The sequence below is a fragment of the Onychostoma macrolepis genome, chromosome 10 (assembly GCF_012432095.1).
Source record: "Onychostoma macrolepis isolate SWU-2019 chromosome 10, ASM1243209v1, whole genome shotgun sequence".
Lineage (NCBI taxonomy): Eukaryota > Metazoa > Chordata > Actinopteri > Cypriniformes > Cyprinidae > Onychostoma > Onychostoma macrolepis.
Window position 1 is genome coordinate 12,073,628 of NC_081164.1, and position 17,990 is coordinate 12,091,617.

General features: G+C 36.4%; 2 protein-coding genes across 2 annotated transcripts in view; both read right to left on the reverse strand.

The window, feature by feature from the left end:
* Positions 1–5,623: 5,623 nt before the first annotated feature.
* Positions 5,624–12,184, reverse strand: rab38b (RAB38b, member of RAS oncogene family). Its single transcript, XM_058789540.1, has 3 exons — positions 11,968–12,184; positions 8,440–8,720; positions 5,624–7,443 (listed from the first exon to the last, which is right to left on the reverse strand). The coding sequence occupies exons 1-3, from the start codon at positions 12,176–12,178 to the stop codon at positions 7,291–7,293; spliced, it is 645 nt and encodes a 214-aa protein (XP_058645523.1). The 5' UTR covers positions 12,179–12,184; the 3' UTR covers positions 5,624–7,290.
* Positions 12,185–14,191: 2,007 nt separating this feature from the next.
* grm5a (glutamate receptor, metabotropic 5a) overlaps positions 14,192–17,990 on the reverse strand; it is a 28,452-nt gene continuing 24,653 nt past the window's right edge. The window contains 1 exon segment of the mRNA XM_058789769.1: positions 14,192–16,342. Coding sequence (XP_058645752.1) covers positions 15,472–16,342 — 871 coding nt within the window. The 3' untranslated portion in view covers positions 14,192–15,471.

Genomic DNA, 17,990 nt, shown 5'->3' on the forward strand with positions numbered 1-17,990 from the left:
GCAGTTGCTAGGGTGTTTTGAGAGGGTTCTAGAGTCGCTATGTGGTTGCTAATGTGTTGTGGGTGGATGCCAGGGTTGCTATGCAGTTTATAGGGTGTTCTGGGTGGTTGCTAAGATGTTCCTGGTGGATTCTGAGGTTACTATGCAGTTGTTAGGGTGTTGTGAGTGGTTGCTATGGTTGCTATGCAGTTGTTAGGATGTTGTGGGTGGATTCTAGGGTTGTCATGCAGCTGCCAGGGTGGTTGTATATGGTTGCGTGAAGTGGATTCTAGAGTCGCTATGTGGTTGCTAGGATGTTGTGTTCTAAGTGGTTACTGGGGTTACTCTTAGGTTGCTAGGGTGGATTTTATGGTTACTATACGGTTGTTAAGATGTTGTGAGTGGCTGCTAAGGTTTCTGTCCAGTTGCTAGGGTTGCAAAGTGTTTGCTAGGTTGTTTTGAGCGGTTGCTAGGGTTGTTGCTAGGTGGTTGCTTACTGAGTCAAGTAAAAGAAGATTATATAATTAATTAATTAATGTTAGTTATCAGAAAATGCTGATAATGACCCTGATAATGGCTTTACACTGAAAGTCTAAGGTGAATGAATGAATCTCTTTAAAAAGCATTTTAAAGCCATCAGCCCTGCTCACATCCACCCACTAACTAGGTCAATGTGTTTTTCTTGCTAATACCAGTCAAAGCGATTAACTACTACAGAGAAATGGTCTGAGAAAAGAAGAGAATGGGCATCATGATGGACAATATCTGGCTCTTCTTAAACACCTAAACCCGCACAGCTCTCATACATCTGTATAGCCAAGTGTTATGAAGTTCAGAGATCAAAGCATCTGTTTAAAAGTAAATGAGCTCTTGTGTCTGTTATAATTTAAACACAGCCGATCCAACAAGAGAGACCATAAACAAACATTAAAACAATGATCAAATATCATATTCCTATTAGAGCAGTGCAAGTAGTGCAAATTGACCCTTTGCATGGAGTTTGATTGACAGGCGTTATGACCAATCATAACACAGAATCTGCCATTTTATCCGACAAACAAATGAGACAGGGGAGTAGATTGCCATGGGTGGACTTGAAAAATAGTGTGTATTGACATCTTTCTGCGGTTGAAATAAAATACATTTTGATCTTCATTCATGCTTATTTCATACTTTAAGTAAATATGAAAAGATGATCGGTTTACGTGTGCCGCTTGAACCGAAGTGCTACAGCGATCTGTCATGACACATTACATTAGAGCCACAAGATGGTATTTATTGTTTGAATTTCATTTTTGGCAGTATGAACAAATAATAAATCAATGAGATTGACATTGGTTCATTTAGATTGCATTGTGGGTTTTAGTATTCCATGCGATGATCAGATTTTAGCAAATGTGCAAGGTCATCCAAGTTTTGCATGCATATAGAACATGTAGTACATAGTGCATTGCATACTGCAAAAATAGTGTGTGATGGAATGCTATTCTAAATATGATATCTTTCTATAGTTTCTCACACACAAAGTTTCACTGTCCATGAAACCTCCTGTGAAGAAGTCTATTTTCTCACATTTGGTGTGACACTGACTGATAAGATCGGGACACGAGATGAACTACAGTTGGATATGTGTTCTCTTTCTGTTAGTTTTAATCTTTTACCTCTCTTTATCTATCTGTCTTTCAACATTTTTCCTCTCACTGTGTGAGTCTGCCTGTGTGCCTACAGGGTTTGAATTGCACTACTGACTACCAGATGGATGGCACTCCAGATATAAATGTACTTCAAGAAGTGAGAAAGACATTTTGGAAACTGCAGTGTCCATGCACATATTGCCATTTTCACACGTGTGTGTGTGTGTGTGTGTGTGTGTGTGTGTGTGTGTGTGTGTATGTATGTATGTATGTGTGTATATATATATATATATATATATATATATATATATTTATATTTGATTTGATTAATAATATGTAAAAACATAATGTATTAATATTATTATTGTTTTATATTTTTGTTTAATAATAACAACAACAATAATAATTATAATTGTTGTTGTTTCATGGTCATTTTTATATGCAAGATACCTCTACAGTGCATTTTTCTTATTATAATTACATTTATTATTATATGTAAGATATATCTACAGTATATGTGTAATAAGTATTATTATATATTAGATATTTCTACAGCATATTTTAACACATAAAGTATTTTGTTTATTATTATTATTATTATTATTACTGTTGTTGGTATCATTGTTATTGTTACCTATTTTTTTTTTTTCTCAAGAATTGTGAAAGATGTTTTAGGGCCTGTACTGCTCATTGTTTTTTTATATGCAATATTTATTCATTCTTTTTCTTCCACCACAAAACTTGCTTCAGCATTTTTAAATCTTGATTTTCTTGTTGGAAAATCTTGCTTGATGTTTAGTCTGATCCGATATCCAGTAATCTGCTTCAATCTAAACTGTTCCTTATGTAATATAACCACATCAAAATCTTATTTCCAGGCTGAAGCACAACATGAATGCAGAGAACTGAGACAAATCACAAACAAAAACACTAGTAATGTGATTTTTTTTTTTTTTTTTTTGCCATCATAATAGCTACCATGTTTATTTTAGCACAAACCACAGCAGTGCATTATTTTTTGGATGTATCATGGCAGTAGTACCATCACAATCCTTGAAGTGCCTTTGAGTACATCATGTCCTATACACGGTTTTATGGGGAAAAGTAATGAGAAAGAAAGGGCGATTTCTATCTCTATAAGTCTGAACAATGCAAAGTATGTGAGTGGGAGGATGTTTATGTGTGCTCATCTCCATCTAACCATTTGGGTGTGTGTGTGAGTGAGTGAATGTTGCTCTATATGAGAGAGATTCAGCGGCTGCGTGTCAGGCTGTGTGGGTGTCTGTGTGTGGGATGCTCTCTCCGGCAAAGCTAATGTGAAGTGTTCAGAGAGCTCAAGAGAAGCGCATAGAGCTTTTAATAAACATAGGTAGCCATGCAAATGTCCACTCCCCCATAAACTCCACATTTAATGCTCCTCTATTCTATTTCAATAGCACCACCCGAATGCCAATTATGTCATTAAGCATCTTGTTTGATCTAAAAACGTCCTGCGCAGGATGTGCAAAATTTCACCCTTCCAATTCGATTTTCTGCTTTCATCTTTATCTCTGCGTATCTGCGAGAGTTGCAGAAATCGACAAAGGCACGGGGATGTTTCAGCAAATTAATTCGGCTGTTTAATTAGACTGTTTTTGATGAAGCGCTGAGGAGGAATCTGCAGCTGGTATCTGTCACAGTTAGAGAGGAGTAACACCCTCACTCCCTCCATCACATTCACTCGTTTTCTCTCACCCACAATCCTTCTCATTCGCTCACTCACTGGAATCCGAAATTTATAACGAGCAGTCTGCCTCCAAAGCTAGTTCCTGTGGATAAATTATTTTAGCATGCTTGTATTCTGCTGTTGAAATCACTGTAACAGCGAAAGGAACTATTTTAGGTAGGCGAAATGTTTGGAAAGGACTTCAAATGTAACGCTTTACGACTTAGTGCAATTATTATTATTGCCTATTTAGAATAAAATGACTTCTACAGTAGCATTGCCTTGAAAAGGTATTTTAATTTTCAACTGTCAAGTTAGATTTACACACTTACATCATGGAGACGTCACGTGCATTTAGCTACATCTGTAAGACGTATTTTTTAGAGCATTTGCTCATCTGCATTAGGCCTAGGCCACGTCTATAGGACGTTTCCTATCAGATGTCAAATAAACGTCTATTAGATGTCTTTAAGATGTTTATGATTTAGAATGTGTGTAAAACTGACATCTTACAAACGTCTGTCAGATTTTTGTACACAGCAGATGCTTTCCAGATCAAGTGATCTTTAACAGACATCTTGCAGACGCACATGTGCTAGCGATAGCTTACGTAACACAATAAAATCCCAGCGACAAGCATTTTGTCAAACAGTTGATAAGTACAAAATCTAATTTGTAAATATTAAACAATTTTAACATTATTTAAAAATGTGACTCTTACTTAACCAATAGTTACACCCGATTCACTAAAGGAGTCACACTGTTTTTTTGAGTCTGAATGGGGTTCGGAGCCTCACGATTTAGGCTAATTGTCATACTCAATTACAATTACGCTATTTAAGTAGTAAAGCTACGCAAAAATACTAGCCTACTATAGCAACAACGAATGAAACGCTTTGCGTAAAGGTTTATAAATTAAAACATTAGAGTCATCTGATTGACTCAAAGTCCCCTCCATTAACAACCTACCCCAACTCCCCTGTTATGCTCCTTGGTGCAACGAGAAGTTTTTGACATAAGAGTTGTTATAACTTCAGAACACTAAACTGCCCAAAAACGAATCAAATGGGCTCAATTCACAGAATTTCTTTTTTCTTGTTCTTCTTCCTCTTTTTATTTTTTTTGTAGGCTTAGTGTATGCCTAGCCACTGCAGCCAGTCAGGGTGACCTTGTTCCAGGACAATTTTTTTTCAGGAGTTTGTCATTACTTTCAGAATAACTGCATCATCGTGAATAACAGCCCAAATAACTCGCCAGTTTGGAGAGAAAAACTACATGTTTAGAATATCTCAGGCTAGTTTGATGAGTCCTTGAGAATAATAGTACCTTACTTTTCATCTCACTCTCTTTTCTTGCTCGAGCTCTTATGTGCAGAGTAACGGCACTCATATGACTATGAGCAGGCGGCAGGCGTTTTTCCAGCAACCTGTGGTAGTCAAACCTAATTCCTGCGAGAAAAGCAGATGCAGTCATGCAGTCCATTAGTAGGACACGGAGGTTCTCATATCACTGTTGTACTCATCCATGAACATCTTGTGCAGCACAAATAAACAAACACACTAGAATCCTCATTCTGAACACATGTTTTTAAACTAAAAAAAAGTGAGTGCTAGGCACATTATTAATTAAATCAATGTGTTCTAAGTAGTGCTGTCAAACGATTAATCGCGATTAATCACATCCAAAATAAAAGTTTTTGTTTACATATGTGTGTACTGTGTATATTTATTAAAGTATCAAGTTTTGAAAATATTTACATGTATATATTTATATTCATATAATTTATATTATATATAAATATATTTAATATATAAACCTAACATATTTTTCTTAAATATATACATGCATGTGTATGTATTCTACATAATACGTATACATGGTACACACACATGTATTATGTAAACAAAAACTTTTACTTTGGATGCGATTAATCGTTTGACAGAACTAATTCTAAGTGAATTCTCTGAATTTTGGGCATCTGTAAGTGTTTCGGCAGAGTAGATTTCCATGAACCTGGTATGAAGTGCCTTCTCTTGCTCTATAAGGAATCAAAACACAAAGGTATAGCCTGCAGAGGCAAAAAAAAAAAGAAAAGAAAAAAAAGTGGCATGCAGTTGTCATGGTGATAACAGAGTTGAATATAGTTGTGGAAAGAACTACAAGGCTCTAATTTGTCTAACCTTCCCACAGCCCGTTATTCCACCCGAGAGATCACGTTTATGTTGTTATACACCCATTTAAATATAATTGGTGATGATAACTGTTATGTTAGTAGTGCAAATACTGCAAGAATGAAGTCAGTCAACAAAACAAAGGATTTTATTTTATTCAGCTACTCTAAATGTACACTTTATACGCACATTTTTCATTGAATATTTGCCACAGCATAAAAATGTTTCTTTGTTACATTATATTGCAAAACCTTACAAAACAAAACAGACTTTTATATTTCAAAGTGTTTCTTTATACCTTGACAACATCTTGATGAAATAGCTCATGGATGCATATTCAACGATACAATACAATCCCATAACACAACACCTCCCACACAGACAAATAATATCTGAGAACTCAGTGTTTGCAGCAGGTGCAGATGGATATGGAAAGGCAGTAGATCAATATACACATTAAAGGATTTGAATAAAGCACATGGTGATGTAGGGAATCATGGGAGATTTATATAATGTCAATGAGTCATACAGTGAATCACTGCAAAGGAGATGTGAGATGCAGAGAGTGAAATAGGAGAGAAAAAAGGGATGAAATGGAAGGATGGCAGTAGATAAGAAGTGCCAGGATGTTCAAGGAGACAGAGCGGATGAGGGAAGAGGTTGGCAGCTCTTTTTCAGATATGGTTTGAGAAATCTGTTTTGTGCAAACAATTAAGAGACGTTTAACGTAATTATAAATATGTGTTATTGCAGAATGCATGTTCATATCCTGTAAATGAAAACCATAAAAAGCCCATAAAGTAGTATTTATCTTAGCATGACAGTCCTTTGACACTGTCAATATGGTAAAATAAGCATACTACAGAATATCATAGTAAACTGGTTTTAATTCTGGTTAAATGCCCTTTCCATTGGTTGTTGATTGGATGAAGGCAGACTGAATATTTAAATGAAACATTTGCATGGATGAATTTTTCATAATAAGATCAATAACATGCATTTAGAAAATATGTGAAAATTCATGTCAAAATTAAAAATAAAAATTAAATAAACAGTTTTAAAAAGAACTGCTGTCTCTTATGAGTAAAACAAAGCAAAATATTAATGACTCATCATGAATGACACCGATTTTTGTCCAATCAAATGCTCTCTGGAGTGAATATGCCCCTCCCACTAATACTACCTGTCACCAAGTAGCAAATCACGGTTTGTGAAGAAACTTAAGCATAAACTCCTGTTTCAAAAGTGAAAATGCATAACCCAAACGCAACACATCTTTAAAAATGTTTTAGTGATATTAGATAAGGAATATAGCTGAAATGCAGAAGCAAATCACTTCTGAAAGTGTCTTGACATGGGTGTTGCACATTAAAGACAGTCAAAAAAGTATGATGTTATTTTTCATATAACACTCAGTCCACCACAACCAGAAAAAATAACTATATTTTGATGTACATACTGATAAAACATTTCTGTTTCAGATAGCATAATCATCCATCTGTCTGTGTGTCTGACAGAAAGAAGTTCTAATCTCTCACCTTGTTCAGTCAAGCATGCCAGTCCAGAACTCCCCAGGTTTTGTTAGACATAAATAACACAAAAAGTGCAGCTTCAAACATAAATACATTTACTCTGTGTGCAAGCTCAAAGTGTCTGTAGTTTAATGCTGTAACTAACGGACAGATCTCTGTGGTGGTTGCGGCTCATCAGTGGTTGGCGATAGTGCTGGAATCCAAGGGATGAGGGCCTCTTCAATCCAAGGACCACCAATAATGCTGCCATAGATTGCTGCCACCTTCTCTCAGGGTTTGAAACATGCAGAACAGGTCATTTCTTTATCAGAGTGGAGCTGAGGAGAGATGGTATCTGGAACCACTGATTTCAAGATATCATTCTCACTGGCAATTATGTGTTTCACAAGGAAGTTGGCAGCTTCATTAATGTTGACGTTTTCCTAAAATTCAGAGGGAAAGAACATACATTCAACATTTTTTAGACAACCAGGTGTCAGGTAGTTTGATTTGATCATTTGGAAATAAGCCGCCATTGAACTTGACCTGTGAACAGTAATGAATTATTAAAACCGTAAAAATGCTACTAGATGGAGGTTAATTTAAGTCTGATTGGACTCTTCATTAAGGATGAATGGATAGAGGTGCTGAAATAAATAAATAAATCCCTTTGAAGCCTCTCTATTGGATTTAATGAGACTGCCCCAATGTACCAACAGTCCATTCTCTCGTTCCCCCTTAGCAACCACTCTGCATGTGAGTGGCAGGTCTAATTAGCATGCAAATATTAATAACCTCCAATCCGAAGCTTTAATCAAGCACTAAAGGCTCTGACAATACAAGTTCTGCCAAAAGATAATTGTTAGACCGCTGTCAGTGGGATAGAAAAGCCATTTTATTATACATATAGGTGGTCCTTGCTAGTGGTAGCTACCATGTTGAGATCACGCGACAAACAAAATAATCTTATAACTCTCCCAACACTTTTAGCTGCGGAACAAATTTATTACATCTGTTAGATAGACAACAGGTTGTCATTTTAAAATCTAAGATCTCTGTTGAATCAGTCAGTGTAAAAACGTCCAAACTTGCACTGTGTCAGTAAAAGATGGTAATCCATGGTATTTACTATAAATGATTACTATATTTACATACCAAGGAATTTATATGGCACTCCAAATAATACAAGTGTGCATATAAAAAACAAACAAACAAAACATAGTATTACCTTGATACCATGTCTTTTTTATTAGTTTAATTCCTGTGGTACATGAATGTGTTAATTAGTGAATATACTACAATATATCAGTTTACCACGGTATTAGCATCTGAAACCATCACTATACCGTGGTACTATAGGTTATTTTGTAGACAGACACAAATATTCTCTGTCGTTACTGTTGCTTCATCGAAAATCATACCAAAATGTTATGCCTTACCTTAGCAGATGTCTCAAACCAGCCCACAAATCCATTCTCCTTGCAGTACTGGTCCATCTTCAGGCTGTTGTTAGTCAGAAAGTCTCTATTTTGGTCGCACTTATTGGCCAGGAGGACTGTGGCGATACTCTGGCCATTTGAAAGTATTAATTTTGAGTCCAGATCCTCCTTCCATTTGGAGACAGCCTCAAACGTGGTGGGTCTGGAAACATCAAAAACAATGAACGCCCCCATGGCCTCCCGGTAATAAACCCGCGTCATGTTCCCGAACCGCTCCTGACCTTCCAGTGCAGACGGAGAGGGAGAAAAAAAGGTATAAAACAACTGGGAAAAGCTCGACACTACAAGCCAAATGCCACTACTTTTCAAAGGTTTTTGAAAGAAGTTTCTTATGTTCACCAAAGCTGAATTTGTTTGGTGGAAAATACAGTAAATAATAATATTGTGAAATATTATCACGATTTCAAATAATAAATAAAAAAATCTATTCCTGTGATGGAAAAGCTGCATTTGCAGCAGCCCTTCCAGTTTTCAGTGTCATATGATCCTTCATAAATTATTCTAATATGCTGATTTGGTTCTGTAGAAATATTTCTTGTTATCAATGTTGTAAACAGTTGTACTTTTTTCATACATTTTTAAGGATTCTTTGATGAAAAGAAATATCAAATGAACAGCATTTATTTGAAACGAACATGTCACTTTTGATCAATTTAACGTGTTTGTCACACTCATTGGACTGTTCTGTGTGTTTTTCTGTCTCATGTGCTCCCCATGACCTATAGTTTTCCCTCGTGTATGCCCATATTTGGTTCTGTTCCTGTTCCTGTTCCCATTTGGTTAATTCAGTTCCACCTGTGTTTGATTAATTACCTCGTTTAGTTTCTGTTACTTAAGCCCTGTGTTTTCCATTGTCTAGTGTCTGGTATTATACGTCGATGTTGTGTTCCTGTGTGTCTCTGTCTGCCTTGTGTTACCCCTTGGATTATCATCATTAAAGACTTTAGTTTGAGTTTATCTCCTTGTTCTTCATTTCGCCACAGTGGGCAACCGTGACAGTGTTCAAAAGTATTAATTTCTTGAGAAAAAAAAAAAAACATGGCCAAAAACTTTTGAACACTACGCTGAATGCATAAATTGCTTATTCATAGTAAGATATTTTAAGTAGCAGCTCATGGTCTCAAATTCAAAGAATAAGCTTGTGCTTGCAGGCTAAATAAATTTGGCATGATTACATTTAGTATAATGAATCTACTGGTGAAGAACACATGACTCTTCACTCTTGACAATTCTTTGTGCATGCACTTTCCTGCAATGCACATCGTTCTGACCAGAATCCACAGCAAACTTTCCTCTTGTTCTTATTCAATCGAATATGCTCATTATGACTGACTTTTCCAGCTAATGGCACATTCCATCTGTGCGTCTTTCTCTTGTCTGACTCTGAATGCAGCCACTCATCTGGGCTGCCAGCATTATACAACATTCCCTAGGACAGCTGTTTCTCTCAGCTTGTTCTGTTATTTGTTCAAAATTAGAATCAGGAGGTGTGTGTTGATCTCTGTGGGTCTGACAGCAGTCTGCTTCACACTTGATGGACCACGAAACAAGAAATGCTGTATTGGTTTTGTTAATCCATATGGCCGTTTGAGATATTGCACAGGTGTTGTACAATGAAATATGAACAACGAATTATGATGTAAATCATCAATCAAGTCTAAAAAATTCTTGCCTTTGCTTAATGTGTTTATGAACAAAATGCAATTTTCAGGTTTGAATAAGAGTTTTTGCTGCTATCGATGACTGAATGGGAATGCCCTTTACAGAAAGTGTAACAGTCACCTGACTTGACAACTTGGCAAAATGTGCGTGCTTTTGATGAAAACTATTAGTCACTAACAAGGAAAATGAACTCAGCATGTTTCACTTCATGAAAGGCAGCAATGAGGTGTTTATGAAGCCCATGAGGAGTTTATGATGATGCTTGACTACTGAGTCATGTCAGGATGAAAGTTTAACGAAAAGCCAGTCCTAACGAGAACAGTATAATGATGAAGAACAAACCCTTGAGGTCCTTAGTGCCGTTTAGAATAAGAGTGGTTAAGACTTACTGTAGGCTACTGCATTAGGCCTCATACATCTTATCCTAACTAGTAGACTTCCTCAAAAAAGTTTTTGTTTTTGCTAAGTATGCTATTTCATTTATTAGAATTTGCTAAACACTGAAGTGCCATTTTGTTAGTTACTACAACTACAGTGATGCAAACAATGACAGAAAGATTTAGCTTCATACAGTTTGAAGGCTATTTACTAATTACTACAGTAGTAAGAATAACTCTGTACCATGTTATTTTAGTGCAAACTGAAGTTACCATGGTATATACTTACGTTTATATAGCCTATTAACTTTTGCTTTTCCATGTTGGCTATGTTTCTCAAAGTCTTTTTGTTTTTAAATGTGCTGATATTTCGAGCAGGTGTGCTGTTTTAAAGTGAAATTTACCGAGGACTGAGAACAGTAAGTGCTGGAAATACACACTTGCCCGTGGTTTGTTTACAGAGATTTTCCGACAGTTTCATCCGCGTGCTTCATCTCTCAATCTCGCTCACATGAGAGACCTTTCCAAGCGGGCACGCGGAAAACCAGTTCTCAGCGGCGCGTGCCTGACACGTGAGGAGGACGATGAACAGGAACGAGCAAAAGATTCTGGTTTGGGATATTTTGTCGCAGAACAAGATTAGATCAACTGACATTAAATTTAACGAAGTTAAGCCGTAATGGACTAATTTTATATTGACATAGAGCTGCTCTTTAAAGTTTACGGATCTCCACCTTACAAAACCAGCCCTTAAGAAAATTAACCATGATTTTACTATAGTAAAAGTGTAGTAACCATGTTTTTAACCATTAACATTTGTATAACCATAGTAGCAAAACCATGGTTACCCTGTTTTTTGGTTTATTTGTAGTAAAACTATGGTTAATTTTCGTAAGGGAAAATAGCTATTATCAACGTTACAAAACTTTCTCAATTTATCCTTATAAAAATGATAATATGCCAACAATATTTGACCTTAAACCTTAAATTATGCCTTATTAAATAATATTACAAAAGAAAAACATTAAATTATAAGGTAGTCAAATTGAAACTTTTAATAATAAAACCATGAAATTACATTTTACATACGGTAAAATAACTTACAGTTGCCCATTTTCCATTCAAATGACTAATATCTTTACAGTTTGTTTTTAAGAGTAGTGTTATTCATTTAAAGACACTTGTGGCTAACCTCTCAGTTTTATTGTAGTAACAACTGTAACTATTACATTTTTCCTGAATCTATGGTTACTGTAGTAACTGTTTTTAAGGAAAAATATACATGAATATTTAGTGACAATTCCATCACGCGAGTTAAGTTGTGTGCTACTTAAAAACAAAATCATTTTTTGCATTTCAGCATATTTTTAATAAATGCGGACACGGATATGTCTTGGCTTTGATACACTGCTAGCCTACTTTCTCTTACCTGCGATGTCCCACAGCTGCAGCCGGACCGTCTCTGAGTCCCAGTTGAGAACTTTGAGCGCAAAATCCACCCCGATGGTCGCTCTGTAGTTAGTGGAGTACGTCTGATGCACATACCGTTTGATGAGGCTGGTCTTCCCTACTCCCAAATCACCGATGACAAGGATTTTGTACAAATGTTCTTTCCGATTGCTATGCATCGCTGAGGACATTTGTGTGTCCAGAGTTTATCACACTAAAGTCATCTGTCATTGAACTTAAACTGGCACCGCCCAGGGTGTGGAGAAACTTGTGACCAGCTGTCAGACAAACTCTGTTTGCTCGTGCACTAAATATCCTGCCATTCAGAGTATCTTTATATAACTCATTATCTATCTATCTATCTATCTATCTATCTATCTATCTATCTATCTATCTATCTATCTATCTATCTATCTATCTATCTATCTATCTATCTATCTATCTATATCTATCTGTCTGTCTTTATATAACTCATTATCTATCTATCTATCTATCTATCTATCTATCTATCTATCTATCTATCTATCTATCTATCTATCTATCTATCTATCTATCTATCTATCTATCTATCTATCTGTCTTTATATAACTCATTATCTATCTATCTATCTATCTATCTATCTATCTATCTATCTATCTATCTATCTATCTATCTATCTATCTATCTGTCTGTCTTTATATAACTCATTATCTATCTATCTATCTATCTATCTATCTATCTATCTATCTATCTATCTATCTATCTATCTATCTGTCTTTATATAACTCATTATCTATCTATCTATCTATCTATCTATCTATCTATCTATCTATCTATCTATCTATCTGTCTTTATATAACTCATTATCTATCTATCTATCTATCTATCTATCTATCTATCTATCTATCTATCTATCTATCTATCTATCTGTCTGTCTGTCTGTCGTTATATAACGGTCATTATCTATCTATCTATCTATCTATCTATCTATCTATCTATCTATCTATCTATCTATCTATCTATCTATCTATCTATCTATCTGTCTGTCTTTATATAACTCATTATCTATCTATCTATCTATCTATCTATCTATCTATCTATCTATCTATCTATCTATCTGTCTGTCTGTCTATCTATCTATCTATCTATCTATCTATCTATCTATCTATCTATCTATCTATCTATCTATCTATCTATCTATCTGTCTGTCTGTCTGTGTACTCTAACATAAAGAGAGAGAGAAGTACATAAAGGAGAGACTATAGAGGGGGTGGAACTGCATTCCACACTTAATCATGGAAACTGTGAAAATAACACAACCACGCAAACTCCAGTCATGGTGCATAGCATCTCCAATTAAAGACTTCATTTTGTTATTATATGTATTCACATTGAATATATATATATATAATGAGTAAAGTAAGTATTAAAGACATTTGTAATTGAGTCCCCTTTAATAACACTCAGGTAAAACCAATATTTTTACACGCTTTGAAGAGAAATAAAAAAAGCTTATCCACACCATAACTAAAACCTCGAAGTAACAGAAATATTGCAAGCTACATTCGTCCCACTGTCACAAAGCTTAATCCACTATGACCATCATATTGAATCAGCACAAATAGTTAGTAGAAAAATACATCACACGCACACACGGCTGAAACCTACATTCTATGAATGTCTTGTCAGAAAAGGCAAAGAGCGAGAAATGCAAAAGACTTTTAGAAAATGTACAAAAGTTCTCAAAAGAACATTAAGCACTTATTTCAGCTAATGGCACTGCTTTGCATGCAAACATGTGACCTTAGTACATTACACCTATTCAAGAAGAATATTGCACATTGATTAAAAGAATAGATGTCTGTTGGTAGGTACAATGTGCATTCCTACTAAGTCTAAACAGTTTAACTTAAATAAGTTCATACAAAAATCCTATCTTTAATTGGAGACTTTCATGTGGTTTATAGGCTTTGTCAATGAAAACTGTAATGCCCTGTGTGTAAGAATCATGTCCACAGTGTAATAAGAATGTGAATTTTGTTTTTGGCTCCTCTCCTCTACTGTATGTATGGATTTGGAACAAAAGCCTGAGTGGATTAAAAAAGGAAATGATTTGCAAATGGAATTATTATATTTTTGGAATAGGCCCTGCATTCATATATATTGCTTTATGTATAAATAACCTGTTAACTGACATAACTGTTCAAAAGTTTGGGGTCAGTAAGTTTTTTTTTTTTTTTTTTTTTAATGTTTTAGAAAGAAGTCTCTTATGCTCACCACGGCTGCATTTATTTGATAAAAATACATTAAAACAGCAGCACTGAAATATTATTACGATTTCAAAAATAAGTTTCTATTTTAATACATTTTAAAATGTAGTTTATTCCTGTGATGGCAAAGCTGTATTACTTCTGAATTACCTTCAAAAATCATTCTAATATGCTAATTTGATGCTTAAAAAACATTTCTTATTATTTTCAATGTTGAAAACAGTTTTGCTGCTTAATATATTTGTGAAAACAGTGATTATTTTCAATATTATTTTGTTACTTTTGGTCAATTTAATGTATCCTTGGTGAATAAAAGTACTAATTTCTTTCAAAAAATCTTGCTCACCCCAAACCTTTAAGTGGTAGTGTAAATAGTTGGGTTTTCTTGAATCTCCCATTAGTTTTTTCCATTATTTTCTCAAATCCCATCTTTCAAATTAAAGTTAAAGATTTATTATTAAATACTTCAAGTAATACTGGGACATGTTCATATAAATAAATCCAGTCATCTGAAAGACATATGATCTATATTAAAGTGTTAGATTTGTTCAATATCTAAATAAACCTGCCCTTACAACCCCTTCTATTTGATTTATTATGAAAAATATAATAATAAATATTATTTTATATGAAGTTATATGAAGTGGCAGAACATGCAACCTCTAAACTAGGGAAATAACAAAAATGAACAATATTTAAACAAACTACTTCGTGCTCAAAGGCTTCATTTGGTCCTACATTCAACCATTTGCGTTTCCGTTGTATGTGAAGAACCGTGCAAGACGTTCAAGCATCTTGCTGACAGGCAACAAGAGAGATAAAAATAACATCGCCTGGAGCAGGAGTTTTGTAATTTTTCCCACTTGTGTAGATTGACGTCGTTGGAATGCTATTAAGTAGCTGTAAAGCCATGAAAACTTGCAGTACACAAACTGACCAACATCAGTAACTTCTTGCCAAGAAGGACCATAAACTTGTCAGAGCGCTCTAGTGCACAAGAGCATATCAAGTACATCCTTAATTATCTGAAAAGCAGTTTGGTGAAGTGCCTTCCCCTACGCAGATTGGGATTTTGAGGACGGGCTGGATTCCAAGCACCATAAAACGTTCTCAGCGAGTGCGTCTATATTAAGAGTTTACACTCCTTGACATTTACAGCTGGGTTTTGCAATCTAAGCAGATGCAGGATCTCAGTAGCTGCCTCTCGTTCTCCTTCCTGCGCTCCGAATAATCTCTCAGAGCGAAGAGGAGCTCTGGCTGTAGTGCCGAAGCACCAGCTGGTCGTATATCGGGGAGCAGGGCTCGCACAACGGCAGCTCCGAGGCTGATTCGCTGATTGAGTCCACGGAAGAGTCTCTAAACGGCGAAGGTGGTGTCAAGGCGCCCAGGTCCTCAAAATCAGTGGTCCTGACCGCACACGAAGAGTCGTAGGTGCTGTCAAAAAGGCTGGCGGGTGAAGCCCGGCTACTCCCCCCGGCGATGATGCCCCCGGCGATGCCAACTGCGGAGCGAGTGTTGGTGTTCGCTGCGGCGACCACGTCTGCGTAGGTGGTGACGGTGGTTGGATGCGGCCTTTCTTGCGGGTGGAGACGGAATGTAGGGGAGCAGGGTCTGGGGACCGGGGCGGCGGCGGCGTTTACGCCTGTTGCCGGCGGTGAACCGGGCAGCATCATGCTGTTGAGCTCACTGATGTTAGCCGTGAATCGACTGACCACACAGCTGATCTGATCCATGATGCAGGTCTGGGACGGGGCGCCGTGCTGCAGGCGCTCCGTCAGGTATGAGGGTATAGCCACCACTGGCGCACGCTCTTCGACACGCTCTTCCATTTCCCGCCGCTGCATTGAAGGCCGCTGACACACGGTCGGCAGCGGGGAGGGGGTCCGGGGGCAGTAGGTTACAGGGTAGCGCTGGTTTTTCTGAGAACCGTCGTATGCCAGCTTCACCCCGGGGTCTGGAGGCCGATCACAGCCCTTTGAGAAGGGCTTAATAATGGCCGTCTGGTTGGCCTCTTCTTTTTTCTTAATGTGGATTGAGATCCGCTTCCACAGGTTTGGCCTGTAACTTCTCTCATTCTGTGCCCAGGTCACTGTTTTGCCATTGGAACTGTTGAAAGAAAACAGCAATGTGTATTTGATTGATTAATTAAACATCAATACACATGTTAAACTCCATAAAAATGTATATTTTTCTCAATTTAAAAATTATTGATAAATGTTACAAATTTGTATATTTGTATATATATATATATATATATATATATATATATATTTACACACAGTTGAAAAGAGTGAAATTATTTCCTTATGAAATTAATTCCTCATGAGGTCAAAACTCAAGAACTCTCGCAAAACAGATGCCATGCAATAAAATCATAAAACTAATCTGGAGAAGAGATCTCCAAAGACAACAAACAGCACCACTCCCCTTGTTCATTCATTTACGACCCCCGTCTCCCCCTGCCCTCTCTGCCTCTCCCTCTTTTCCCCCAAAAGTTTTCACTCAAAGGTCATAAGAATATGTATATCCCACATATCATGTATCTCGTGAACCTGTTGTCTTCCTCTTCATGTTTGGTATAATTTTAAAGGTCTCTGTGCGATTGGTAAATTGGTCTAAATTTCACAGTAGTCACTTGTATTATGAGAAATATTGAAAACTTTTGTAGAATTGTGTTCTGCTGAGGAGGGGGTGTGTCCCCCTTTAGGGGTCTGCGGGAATGTTTATCCATCTTCATCCAGGTGCGACCCTGGAGTACTAGAACCAAAAACACCAAAAGGTCTTTTATGTTTTTACAACCGATTTAAACATTTCTTTGCTTTTGTTCTGGTAGTATTTAAGGGAAAGTTGCAAATCACTCATTGCGATTCTGTAGCCAGATCAGCCCGCAGTGTGAAATGTATTTAATTTGCTCCATACTATGTATCTTCCTGAAGTCCTTTTACTCTTAGATTCATCTTTGAACAACTGATGTTATGTATTTTCTTATTTTTGAATTGGCTTCTTATTGTTTAATTATGTAATTGGCATGACATAATTTTACCTGACTGTTATATTTCATTCATTCTGATCTCTTCTGAAATCATTTTTTTCTAGTAGATTAGAGTTGTAGTCTAGTGTTTCCACAAATCTGCATCCAGGAGAGATCATACTTAAGTACCAATGAATGAAGGGATCTTCTGATTTCTGTCTGTCACTGACTTAACAAGTTACAGTTTTCGTGATTATACAAAAAATACACTTTTTATTATGTGCTAGCAGGGTGCAGACTATTTAAAGGTATTATAGTCACCTTGTATCCTCTGAGTAAGATCACCTGGCGAGTTTGTGCCGTGCGTTCACAGTTGGCTGAGTGAATTGCTTAGCGACACTAGGTCGCTAATGAACGAATAATTGAAAGTATGGGATTTCCAGAATAATCAAATATCTAAATTAATAATCGATATTTGTGATCAGTTTTAAATTAGAAACATTGCCTAAATTTAATGATCATGTGAAATTGGAGTCAGATTGAACACGGAGCTAGACTAAAATTTAAACCAAATCCTGATAAATTCAGAGCCGCAAAAGACCGAACACGCATTAAACCTTCGACCAGGCTGCTGGATTCCGCTTTTTGGGCTGATCCTTACAGTCAAACCAAAAATTATTCAGACACCAGACATAATTTTTGATATTTTTTTACTAGTGGGTGCATTACACTATTGTTTTATTTATGTAAGTGAGGATAGCAAAATAAAGTAAACTGTGACAT